The sequence below is a fragment of the Artemia sp. Qi Xiang Cuo genome, chromosome 8 (genome assembly GCF_049724085.1).
Source record: "Artemia sp. Qi Xiang Cuo chromosome 8, ASM4972408v1, whole genome shotgun sequence".
Lineage (NCBI taxonomy): Eukaryota > Metazoa > Arthropoda > Branchiopoda > Anostraca > Artemiidae > Artemia > Artemia sp. Qi Xiang Cuo.
Window position 1 is genome coordinate 21,141,034 of NC_142801.1, and position 14,168 is coordinate 21,155,201.

The 14,168-nt window shown below is 34.9% G+C and overlaps 1 protein-coding gene across 3 annotated transcripts in view; it reads right to left on the reverse strand.

The window, feature by feature from the left end:
- LOC148949236 (uncharacterized) overlaps positions 1-14,168 on the reverse strand; it is a 137,139-nt gene that overhangs the window by 49,639 nt on the left and 73,332 nt on the right. For all 3 annotated transcript variants that reach the window (XM_089092884.1, XM_089092882.1, XM_089092885.1), the window contains one exon: positions 12,551-12,703. In XM_089092884.1, the coding sequence (XP_088949010.1) occupies positions 12,551-12,703 (153 nt within the window). The remainder of the gene's footprint in view (positions 1-12,550; positions 12,704-14,168) is intronic.

The window sequence follows — 14,168 nt, forward strand, 5'->3', positions numbered from 1 at the left end:
TCTTGCATTTCAGCGAAAGAAATTCAAAATGAACTTTGAAAAATCAAGAAAATGTAACTGTGACAAGGTAAACCACAACCAAACACTACTGAAATATTCAAACTCTTGCATTTCATCGAAAGATATTCAAAATGAAATGTAAAAAATAAAGAAAATGTAACTGTGACAGGAAAATATTCCAACTCTTGCATTTCAGCGAAAGAAATTCAAAATGAACTTTGAAAAATCAAGAAAATGTAACTGTGATAAGGTAAACCACAACCATACACTACTGAACTAGTCCAACTCTTGCATTTAAACTAAAGAAATTAATAATTAACTTTTAAATATCTAGAATATTTAACTGTGACATTTTAAACCACAACAAAAAACGTCTAAAATTAAAAATGAACTTTGAACAATCAAGAAAATGATACTGTGACAAGGTAAACCACAAACAAACACTACTGAACTATTCCAACTCTTGCATTTCAACGAAAGAAATTCAAAATGAACTTTGAAAAATAAATAAAATGTAACATTTAAATTTTACAACACAACCACAAATTTCTTATATAGTACAACTATTCAATTTAATCGAAAGAAAGTCATATTTAAATTTAAAATAACTTTAAAATTTAACTTTTACAGTTTTCACCAAAACAAAACACTACTGAAATATTCCAACTCTTGCATTTCAGCGAAAGAAATTCATAATGAACTTTTAAAAAAACAATAAAATGAATATTTGACAGGTAAGACCACAACAAACGAATACTGAAATATTCCAACTCTTCCATTTAAATTACATAAATTAAAAATTAACTTTGAAAAATCTAGAAAATGTAACTGTGACAATGTAAAACACAACCAAACACTACTAAAATATTCCAACTCTTGCCTTTCAAAGAAAGAAAATAAAAAATTAACTTTGAAAAATCAATAAAATTTAACTGTGACAAGGTAAAACACAACAAAACATTTCTGAAATATTCAAACTATTGCATTTCAATGAAAGCAATTCAAATGAACTTTGAAAAATCATGAGAAAGTAACTTTGACACGGTGAAACACAACCAAACACTGCTGAAATATTCCAACTCTTGCATTTCAAGGAAAGCAAATCAAAATGAACTTTTAAAAATCAAGAAAATGTAACTGTGACACTTAATTATTCAAAATACTGCATTTAATATAAATAAATTCAAAATGAACTTTGAAAAATCAAAAAAATGTAACTGTGACAATGTAAACCACAACAAAACACTACTGATATAATCCAACTCTTGCATTTCAGAGAAAGAAATTCAAAATGAACTTTGAAAAATCAAGAAAATGTAACTGTGACAAGGTAAACCATAACCTAACACTACCGAAATGCTCCTACTCTTACATTTCATTTAAATATATTCAAAATGAACTTTGAAAAATGAAGAAAATGTAACATTGACAGGGTAAACCACAACCAAACACTACTGAAATATTCTAAATCTTGCATTTCAATGAACGAAATTCGAAATAAACTTTGAAAAATCATGAAAATTTAATTGTGACAAGGTAAACCACAACCAAACACTGCTGAAATATTCCAACTCTTGCATTTCAACTAAAGAAATTCGAAATGTACTTTGAAAAAATCAAGAAAAAGTAACAGTGACACGGTCAACCACACCCAGACACTCCAGAACTAGTCACTCTCTGGCATTTCAACGAAAGAAATTCTAAATGAACTCTGAAAAATCAATAAAATGTAACTGTGAAATGTTAAACCACCACCAAACTCTTCTGATATATTCAAGCCCTAGAATTACATATAAAGAAATTCAAAATGAACTTTTAAAAATCAAGACAACTACACTTTGACAAGTTAAACCAAAACCAAACACTACTGAACTGTTCCAACTCTTGCATTTCAGCGAAAGAAATTCAAAATGAACTTTGAAAAATCAAGAAAATGTAACTGTGACAAGGTAAACCACAACAAAACACTACTGAAATATTCCAACTCTTTCATTTAATAGAAAGAAATTGAAAATGAACTTTGAAAAATCAAGAAAATGTAACTGTGACAAGGTAAACCACAACCAAACACTACTTAAATATTCCAACTCTTGCATTTCAACTAAAGAAAGTCAAAATGAACTTTGAAAAATCAAGAAAATTTAACTGTGATAAGGTAAACCCCAACCAAACACTACTGAAATATTCCAATTCTTGCATTTCAACGAAAGAAATTGAAAATGAACTTTGAAAAATCAAGAAAATGTAATTGTGACAAGCTAAAACTGAGTCTCTCAATCCCATTAAATCTCTTTTAAAAGATGCAAAAATTACTTATTTAACACAAAAAATTTCGTTTTTAATGACCACCAAGTAAAGAAAAACCACACGGAATCAGGCAACTGAGTCTCTCAAACCCCTTAAATATATTTTAAAAGATAAAAAAAATAATTATTTAAAAAAAACATTTATATTTTTAATGAACATCATTTAAAGAAAAAACCACACGGAATCCGGCAACTGAGTCTCTCAATCCCCGTAAAGCTCTTTTAAAAGATAAAAAAAATAATTATTTAACAAAAATATTTCGTTTTTAATTACTACCAAGTAAAGTAAAACCACACGGAATCCGGCAACTGATTCTCTCAATCCCCTTAAAGGTATTTTAAAATATAAAAAAACCAATTATTTAACACAAAAATTTCGTTTTAATGAACATCAAGTAAAGAAAAACCACACAGAAACCGGCAATTGAGTCTCTCCATCCCCTTAAAGCTCTTTTAAAAGATACAAAAACTACTTATTTAACACAAAAATTTAGTTTTTAATGACCATCAAGGAAAGGAAAACCACACGGAATAAGGCAACTGAGTCTCTCAAACCCTGTAAAGCTCTTTTAAAAGATACAAAAACTACTTATTTAACACATACAAAAACTAATTATTTAACAAAAAAATTTCGTTTTTAATGACCATCAAGTAAAGAAAAACCACACGGAATCCGGCAACTGAGTCTCTAAATCCCCGTAAAGCTCTTTTAAAAGATACAAAAACTACTTATTTAACACAAAAATTTCGTTTTTAATGACCACCAAGTAAAGGAAAACCACACGGAATTAGGCAACTGAGTCTCTCAAACCCTGTAAAGCTCTTTTAAAAGATACAAAAACTACTTAATTAACACAAAAATTTCGTTTTAATGTCCACCAAGTAAATAAAAACCACACGGAATCCGGCAACTGAGTCTCTCAATCTCTGTACAGCTCTTTTAAAAGATACAAATACTAATTATATAAGAAACAAAAATTTCGTTTTTAATGACTACCAAGTAAAGAAAAACCACATGGAATCCGGCAACTGAGTCTCTCAATCCCCGTAAAGCTCTTTTAAAAGATACAAAAACTACTTATTTAACACAAAAATTTCGTTTTTAATGACCAACAAGTAAAGACAAACCACACGGAATCAGGCAACTGAGTCTCTCACACCCCTTAAAGCTCTTTTAAAAGATACAAAAATTTGAATACTTACCCCCGCCTCCAACAGAAAGTTCAGAAAGACGCAATAGCCATATTTATAGTCGAATGTTTACCCGAATATTTAACAAGTACCATTTTTCCACACCAGCCACAAAACTCACTTCCTCCTAGAATTATTTAAACTAAATAGATATCCCTGCCTCGCACAGAAAGTTCAGAAAGACACAATAGCCTTATTTATAGTGAAGCGTTTTTTAGCCGTATGTTTACCCAAATATTCAACACTTACCATTTTTCAACACCATCCACAAAACTCAATTCCTCCTAGATATATTTAAACTAAATACTTACCCCCGCCTCCAACAGAAAGTTCAGAAAGACGCAATAGCCTTATTTATAGTCGAATGTTTACCCGAATATTTAACAAGTACCATTTTTCCACACCAGCCACAAAACTCAATTCCTCCTATAATTATTTAAACTAAATAGTTACCCCTGCCTCGCACAGAAAGTTCAGAAAGACACAATAGCCTTATTTATAGTGAATCGTTTCTTAGCCGTATGTTTACCCAAATATTCAACACGTACCATTTTTCAACACCAGCCACAAAACTCAATTACTACTAGAAATATTTAAACTAAATACTTACCCCCGCCTCCAACAGAAAGTTCAGAAAGACGCAATAGCCTTATATGATAAACAAAAAATTAGCAAAAATAACAGCAAATAATCTACCAATCATGAAACTGCCACAAATCAGCATCGATAAATAAATGAAACCCTAAATGAACCGAAATTACAATTATGGCTGTTTTAGGCTACAACTCTTCCACTTTCCCATTATCTGCTTTAACTTCACTTCTTGAGTGTGTCCGAAAGTAACCATAACTCTAAAAAAAAAGAATTTTAATAATTATAGATACATGAAAATGATTGGGCTTTATACGCTGATTCCAAATACATAAATTTCCTTAGGTTTAATGTCGAGGAGGTATTCTTTATTTCCATTCATTAATTACCCCTTTTTTGCAAATGCTCGCATATCCCATTTCCCCTTTTTTTTGCAAAAGGTTAATCAAACATCTCCGATTGTAAAAGCATTAAGAAATTTTTCAATTACTAATTACCCTTTTTTTATTCAAATTCTAATAACCAATCAAGTTATACTCTGTGGTTTTTGTTTACCACTAAAAAAGGACACTGAAATTTGAATTTACGCTGAACTTTTGAAATCGCATTAGTCTCTGGCAAAGAGTGTGATGACCTTCAAAAATTAACATAAAAACCCGTTTGGTCCGGGGGCGCCAGAATTCAATAGATGGTATATACTAACTACATCGGTAGAATGCGTGGAAATAGGAGAGTACCTTGCAACTTTCCGCCCCGCGTCTGGAATATGTTCGACAGAGCGAAAGATGAACTCCCCAGGACAAACAACAATACTGAGGGTCATCATAGAAGATTGCAGTCTTCAGTTTCGGCTCATCGCCCTAGCCTTTGAAAGTTCATGGCATTCCTCAAGCACTTGACAGGGCAGTTGTGATTCAAGCAAATGCAGGACAATCCAGTGAACCAATTAAGAAAAAGTATGTGGATTTAAATGCCAGAATTCTACGAAAGATGGGAAACTAAGGGAACTTCGGGACGCTGGAGCAACTGAGACTTGTTGTAAGAAATATTAGTTATAAAGTGTAGTGTTTTAACCGTGTATATATTACCGTGTATAACCAACTATTTACTTGGCAATTAAAAAGTGTACTCCAATCGCTCTTACATTTTAGGCCGTCAAGAAAGAGAAGAACTTTGCAACATTTTTTGAGCCATGGGCGACATCCGATGCAAATAAGTCTGTGGCAAGGGTAGTCTCAGGTGGTGATTATTTTCGAAAGGGGGGGGGGGATTTCAGAGAAAGGGAAGTAGCGGGGGGGGGGAGGAATCACCGGGGGGAAATTTCTGGGGGGAATTTTCTACGGGGGGAAATTTTCTCGAGGGGAAATCACCGGAACCCATCAATATCCTCTTGTCCATGAATAAATAGATAATTCAGGAGAGAATTGAAGTGGGTCATCAAGAGCATATAAATAAACCTTTCCATAAATTCTAATTGGCATAAAATGTACCCTGGCCTTCAAGAAGACCTAAGAAAGAATGAGTCTATTTGAAAAATAACGTAAAAAGATGGAAGGCTGTGCTAAAGCGCATATCCATCTTCAACGAACTCTGCAAAGAGAATAATATACCCCCCCCCCAAAAAAAAAGACTTTCTTCAGTTTTTCCTTGAAATGGCGGTCGAGGGGGGGGGGTAAATCTTAAATTTCCACTTTCAGAATCTTAAATGCATGTTTGTGAGGCTGTCGTAATGTTTATAGCCTTTTATTCCATCATCTTCAAAACTGATTCCTCGTCATAAGTACTGTTTTTGCTTCTTTTTTCTTTTTTTTGTATTGCCAATCTCTAAGCTATGATTGATGGGTAACGTCTACCTATTAGAGAGGCTTTTTGACGCATCCATTGACATAGATATAGGGTGTCTGGGTGTCCGATTCAATAAAAACTGTTGATCCATTAAAATGACTTATGGCTTCTCCGAAAAAAAAATTCTGGGTGTAGCCCTTTCGAAGAGACAATTTTTAGAAGGGTTGTTGCATTTTGGGCACTCACGAATCAGGTTTTCAAATGGGAAAACATCAATAAATTATTACATTGGTGAAGAAGTATCTCAACTTAAAGCCATTTCTACTTGACCTGATACTATGTAACCAAAGTATGGCCCTCCAGCTGGAACTTAGCCTGACTCTGCTTAACCTAACTTCGAGTTAGATCCAAGTTTTGAGTGTGTTCTTACAGGTTTTTCATGAAAAATGAAGATCCAATTTGAAAATTTAAGGGAGCAGAAATTAGCTCTTTTAAGAAAGAGGTTAAACCTTAACAAACAAAAATTACTATGATTTAAAAAAAAACTAAAGCTACTTTGAACAGAAATTGCAATGAACAATGAAGCCAAACTAAAAACGAACAGAATATGCCGCACTTATGGGTGGTATTGCCCCCCGTCAATCTTTACCTCTCTAAATACTCGAGGGTCATTTGCTCTTTCATTAAAAAAAATTTGAATGCTTTTCTGATACTTTTCTTAAGCCAATTGGATAGTCTACGAAGTTTAAAGGTATATACTTAAAATGAATAAATAGTAAAAAAAAATTAAGGGTACTTTAAACTGTAAAATAACAAAGACGTTTTAGTTCAATAATATTGTGTCGCAAACAAATTTGGTCTTACTGTCCTTAAGGTTACAGGGTCATTTGCGTTTTACTGAGAATTAATTAAAAAAAACTTTTTCCACAAAATACGTTTTTCAAAGAAAAGTAAAGAACTCCATTAAACCAAAAATGAGCAAAAATAAAATCAAATAATCGTTTGAGTTTTGAGTTTGACTCGGTTATTTATCGTAATTTCTGTTCGTTTTGGGTTTCATTTATTTGTCGATGGTGTTTTGTGGTAGTTTCACGCTTGCTAGATTATTTGATTTTATTTTTGCTCATTTTTGGTTTAATGGAGTTCTTTAATTTTCTTTGAAAAACTTATTTTGTGGAAAAAGTTTTTTTAAATTAATTTCTGTTTGTTTTATATTGACATAGTCTTTTGAGGGAAAAAGAAAATTATGTTTTATATCTTTTTTTTAAGACTTTATAGTTTGGCCTGCTATTTGTATGCTGGAGAAAATTTTTCAGCAATTTTTAACAACATGCACCCTTTTAAAAATCTGGACACAAATAGTAGTGTTTAATTTAGTTTCATACCTCCTCTAGTTGACCTGAAATAGTAAACTTGATACCATTCGCAAAAAAATCAGTTTACTTTCTTTGATAGCTTGGATCCACTTACGCTATTTTGATTTGGTTAAATTTTAAGAGCAGAAGTAGCCCCGAAAGTTTGAATATAGTACCCTCAATCGTTCTTGGGATACTGCTGAGATGCCTTATTGAGAACTAGCATTAACAAAGTGCATTTTGATTTAATCTTAACTTACAACCTTTGCCCCGGGGACTCTGGGGGTTTGTCATCCTTAAATACATAATTTCCAGGACTTTCAACTACGTTGAACAAAATGGCCATCTCTAAACTTAGATTGAATATGTTTGGGGAAATGGTGGGCGTGAGAGGGGGGTCAATTACTCTCCACTCACTTTCGACTATTAAAAAGGGCCATTTCAATTTCCAAACAAATGAGCCCTTTTTGAAATTTTTACAATAATTTTCTATATAAACTTTATATGCCCCCAGGGCATAACTTACAACCCTTGAATTAAGGGCTCTGATGGGGTTATCATGCTAAAAGACCTAATTTCCAGAACTTTCAACTATGTTGAACAAAATGACTATCTCTAAACTTTGATTGAATGTGTTTGGGGAAATGGTGAGCGTTAGAGGGGGGTTAGTTGCCCTTCAATCACTTTCGACTATTAAAAGGGCACTAGCCCTTTCAATTTGCAATTGATTGAGCCCTTTTTGATGTTTTTAAAACATCGCTTTCAATAAAAACCTTACATGCTCCCAGGGCATAACTTACAACCCTTTCCCTGAGGGTTGTGGGGGTATGGGTTTTCATCCTTAAAGATCTAATTCCTAAAACTTTCGACTATTAAAAAGGGAACTAGCCCTTTGAATTTCCAATCGATTGAGCCCTTTTTCAAGTTTCTACGACAAAGATTTCAATAAAAACCTTATATGTCCCCAGGGCATAACTTATAACCGTTGCCCTGAAGAATGTGGGGAGAGTGCCCTGCTCAAAGGTATAATTTTCTGAACTTTAATACTGCGTGGAACAAAATGGCTATCTCGAAATTTTGATTGGATGTGTTTTGGGAAATGGTGGGCATGGAAAGAGTGTTAGTTGCCTTCCAATCACTTTCGACCATTAAAAAGGACACTAGCCATTTCAATTTCCATTCGAATGAGTCCTTTTTGAAGTTTCTACGACAACACGTTCTATAAAAACCTTATATGCCCCCAGCGCATAACTCACAACCCTTGCCCTGAGGGCTGTGGGGTAATGTCCTCCTCAAAAACGTAATTTCTATCTGGAAATCAACAACGATGAACAAAATGGCTATCTAAAAATTTTGATTGGATGTGTTTGGAGAACAGGTGGGCGAGAGGGGGGGGGGGGTAGTTGCCCTCAAATCGCTTTCGACTATTAAAAAGGGCACTAGACCTTTGAATTTCTAATCGAATGAGCCCTTTTTCAAGTTTCTACGACAAAGATTTCAATAAAAACTTATATGCCCCCAGGACATAACTTAGAACCCTTGCCCTGAAGACTGTGGGGGGAGTGTCCTGCTCAAAGGTATAATTTCCTGAACATTAAACTGCGTGGAACAAAATGGCTATCTAACAATTTTGATTAGATGTGTTTGGAGAAATGGTGGGCATGGAAGGGGTGTTTGTTGCCTTCCAATTACTTTTGACTATAAAAAAGGGCACTAGCCATTTCAATTTTCAATTGAATGAGCCCTTTTTGATGTTTTTACAACATCGCTTTCTATAAAACCTTACAAGCTCCCAGGGCATAACTTACAACCCTTGCCTTGAGGGTTGTGGGGGGGGGATGGGTTGTCATCCTTAAAGATCTAATTTCCAAAAATTGCGACTATTAAAAAGGGCACTAGCCCTTTCAATTTCCAATCGAATGAGCCCTTTTTCAGGTTTCTACGACAAAGATTTCAATAAAAACCTTGTATGCCCCTAGGGCATAATTTATAACCCTTTTCCTGAAGACTGTGGGGGAAGTGTCCTGCTCAAAGGTATAATTTCCTGAACTTTAAACTGCGTGGAACAAAATGGCTATCTCAAAACATTGATTGGATGTGTTTTGGGAAATGCTGGACGTGGAAAGGGTGTTAGTTGCCTTCCAATCACTTTTGACTATTAAAAAGGACACTAGCCATTTCAATTTCGAATCGAATGAGTCCTTTTTGAACTTTCTATGACAACAAGTTCTATAAAAACCTTACATGCCCCCACGGCATAACTCAAAACCCGTGACCTGACGGCTGTGGGGGGAGTGTCCTCCTCAAAAACATGATTTCTATCTGGAAATCAACAACACTGAACAAAACGGCTATCTCAAAAATTTTATTGGATGTGTTTGCATTAAAGGTGGGCGAGAGGGGGAGGGGTTAGTTGCCCTCAAATCACTTTTGACTATTAAAAAGGCCACTAGACCTTTGAATTTCCAATCGAATGAACCCTTTTTCAAGTTTCTACGACAAAGATTTCAATAAAAACTTACATGCCCCCCGGGCTTCATTTATAACTCTTGCCCTGAAGACTGTGGGGGAGTGTCTTGCTCAAAGGTGCAATTTCCTGAACTTTAATCTGTGTGAAACCAAATAGCTATCTCAAAATTTTGATTGGATGTGTTTGGGGGAATGATGGGCGCGGGGGGGGAGCAGTTGCACTCCAATCACTTTCGACTATTAAAAAGGGCCCTAGAACTCTTTATTTCCAATCGAATGATTCCCTTTTGAAGTCTCTACAACGACCCCTTCCATATGAAGTGCCCTGCTCTAAAGTAAAAAAAAAATAATATATGGTACATAGTGCCAACATTGTTCGTATATGCCCTCAGGGCACAACTTAAAATTCTTTCCCCGAGGGTTATGGGGGAGTTTCGTCCTCAAAAAGATATTTTCTATCTGGAAACCAACTACGCTGAACAAAATGGCTATCTCAGAATTTTGACTGGATGTGTTTGGGGGAATGATGGGGGTGGGGGATTGGGGGGCTAGTTGCTCTCCAATCACTTTCGACTATTAAAAAGGGCACTAGCCACCTTAATTTCCATTCAAATGAGCCCTTTTCGAAGTTTCTACGACAACTCCTTCGATACGAAGTGCCTGTCGAAGAAAGAAGGAAAAAACACATTGTGGCCACATCTTTTTTACTTGGGCAGCCCTAACGCGCTGCTTATGATTGAAAAACAGCTTAAATTGATAGTTAAAATAGCTAATGGTTTGTTTATAGATATTTTTTAATGCATTGACAAAAAGAAACTAATGAAAATGAAAATTTATTGTATGCAAGACTAATAAACTAAACTGGTCTTTAGAAATGTAGTGATATCAAAACTAATAATTTCTGGAAGTTGGAACTGTGTTAACTTTTCAGCGTAATAATGAAAAGACGAAAAGCCTTATAAAACCTTTACATTTTGCTTACAGTGAATCAAATTTGACACGTGGCTTTCGTTTAAAAAGTGCTACCACTACCATTATATTCATTTTTAGTATGACTTCAATTTGATTATTATTTGTGTTTCGATACATATCTTGATTCGTAGTAATCTCCATTCTTTCAGGTTCGGTATTTTTGTAAGCTAATTTTTACTGTTTTAACTTTTAAGGCTGCTGGTAATTTTTCATGCCAGGATAATACATAAGGAGATTGGTGTGTACACAACACAACACTCATTGGTCGGTATACGACAGTTTGTTTCTTGGTGTTGTTGTGACTTTTTACGGGAAAAAAATTGTTTATTTTATTTTTTTTTTGTTTCTTGAACACATAATTTTTCCATATTTTAATATTTGTAATGTGGGCTAATTAGTGTTACTGATAATTTTAGTGTTCATCAATAGTAAAAACATAATTACAGTTCTATATTATGAGCCCTTGGGGAAAATATAAAACAAAATAAATAAAAGATATATCGGAGATGCATGGTTCTTTATTGTCAATACTATTGTGCTGTTTATAATATGCAAAACAATAAAGTATTATTTTTACCTGGATAAAAATTGGGGTAGTTTTTCTTGTCTTATTTTTTTTTTAAATATGAAGTGGGAGTAAAGGCGACACTTAATCTGAAGAGCATAAATATGATTTAGGTGGCTGATCGATAAGCTTCATAAAACAAACAATGAAGAAGTTTGGAGAAGAAAATATATTGCCCGGGTCCTGAGTGGTGCCGTTTGGAGACAGAAGGGGGCAGTGGCCCCCACCCAACAATTTGCAAAGAAAAAATTATTATAAAACCCATGCCCCTTAATTTTCCGGATGTGGACCACTCTTGCCCCCCCCCCCCAATAAAATGCTGGAGCTACGCTCCTGGGTGTTTTCAGAGCTGTCTTTGCTTTCAAATTTTAAAATATATTGTTGTTTTCCTTCTCGGTGGCACTGATGGCGTCTTAGCGTTTGCTTAAGAGATATATATTTCTTTTGAATAGACCCTAATATACTAAATTATACTCTAAGTATATTCTAATTTAGATTTGCTGCTCTAAAATTCTGTTCAATTATACATATTTGTATAAGTAGCAAAAGAGTTACTCAGGCAATAGCCACAGAAAAAAGAAGAAAAACTCCAGTGCAGACGAGTGACTATTGTTCATACATGCTCGCTGTATGGTCCTAGAGCTCCCAAGAAACCCTGAGATTGAGCCCCCGGATTGATGATTTACCCCAAATTTCGTCTTTTAGGTGTCGGGTGATTTGCCCTCGACCACGCATTATACTTCCGGCTGAAGGCATTGAATCAGGAGCTCGGTACTTGCGCAGCGCAGACCATTGGTCAGCATGCGAAAAAGTTTAGCTAAGTAGTTTACTCAGAAGAATCAATTATGTAGATGATATGAAATGATAGTACATCCACATAGAAAGGGGGCTGGTGGGATCATTACTGACTAAAACTATCATGCTATGAAAACACACGTAAATAATAGATATGAAAAAAAAAACGAGAACAAATATGTGTTGAAGTACTACCCTTATGTATTATAAGGTACCTTACGTGTATGCCTACTACACGCATTATAACCAAGAAAAACTAGAAAAATTTTCCAGAGCCAAAACCCCTTAGAACTAAAATAAAAAAAATATTTAGAGCTGAAAATTAATTTAGCTGACATAATTTCAAAGGAGTACAAAGAGCCTCTTACATCCTTAAATACGTGGAAATACTATAATATCCTGTTATGCTATCTTATTTGGCAGGGCATTGCACTTCGTAGGACATTTGGTTTATTGCATGAGATGCACTAGTACAAATGCAGAGAAGTTAATTGGAAAATTTTTTTTTATAATATACTTACAATTGATCCCCATGCTGACTTTACAATATCATCTGGAAATAAAATAAAATCGAGCAGGTGAAACGAGCCCCTCCACACTGCAACGACTAAATATCCACAAACGCAAACACTGAACATGGAGTCAAGTAAAGCTTTCGCAAAGCTTGATTCTACCTGAAAAAGGTTTGACATTAGTGTAGAATAGAATTGATGTCGAAAGAAGGGAGAGAATAGGGGATTAAGTCTGAGACCCTTTCCCCTTCTTGAACAAAATATGCATTAAAGAGGAAATTTTCAATATTCGGTAAAATCTTTACTTTCCTTTAATCAATACATCTTTGAAAACCTATATTCCCAGTGAATTCCCCCCTCCGAAAACTTTGTTGATAGCATCATTCGTTGATTAGAAATTTCTAAATTGACCTAAAACATTCTATTTAATATGTATTTTAAGATAGGTTTAACAGGTCAAAAAAAATAAGGGTATGACTTATCTATCTTCTAGTTTATCATAACGCCAATGTTCAAGCTAGTTTACATGCTAACATTGGTTTACACATTAATGCACAACAAGCGGTTGCTAGCTGAGTGGGGAGGGGGAGTGAATAATCCAAAATATTTTAACTTTTACACTAATTTTAGGCACACAGGTTCAATAAAGTTTTGAGTCTCATGCGCGTAATTTGCAAGATAGTCGCACAAAATGGCCACACGCACAAGACGTGTTTCTAGTACTTAGGGTGGTGGTGGGACTGTATTCGCTTAGAATATGAAGTATTCCTGCTCGTTTTTTTAAGAGTTCTTTAAATTTTATCCATTTCCCCAATTACATCCAATCAAAATTTTGAGATAGCTATTTTGTTTAACGTAATTGAAAGGTCCAGGAATTATGTCTATAAGGATAACGACCTCCCCCGAAGCCCGATTCGCCAAATTTCCCCAAACACATCCAATAAAAATTGTGGCATAGCCATTTTGTTCAACGTAGTTGAAAGGTCCGGAAATTATGGATTTGAGGATGTCATCCCCCCCCCCCTACAGCCCTCTGGGCTGGGTTGCAAGTTATGCCATGGGGCATATTAGGTTTATATAGAAAGGGTGATCGTATAAATTTCGGAGGGGGCTTATTGGACTGCTAATCAGAAGTGTTAGTGCCCTTTTTGAGATTCAGAGTGATGGGAGGGTGGATTCCCCCCCTACACCTCAGATTTTCCCAACATGCATCTGATACAAATTTTGAGATGGCCACTTGTTGTCGTACATCAAAAAAGGCTTATTTGATTGTAAATTGAAAGGGCTATTGCCCTTTTCCAATCAATTTTTACTATTAAAAAGGGCAATAGCTCTTTCAATTTACTACACACCTGTAAAAATCTGCATACACCAGTAAACAACTGTAAAGGTGTGTACAGGTGTGTAGTAAATTGAAAGGGCTATTGCCCTTTTTAATAGTAAAAAGTGATTGGAGGGCAACTAACCCCTCTCGCACACCCACCATTTTTCCAAACATATCCAATCAAAATTTTTAGATAGCCATTTTGTTCAACGCAAATGAAAGGTCTAAAAATTACGTCTTTGAGGATGACAACCCTCCCAGAGCCCTCGGGGCAAGGGTTGTAAGTTATGCCCTGGAGGCTTA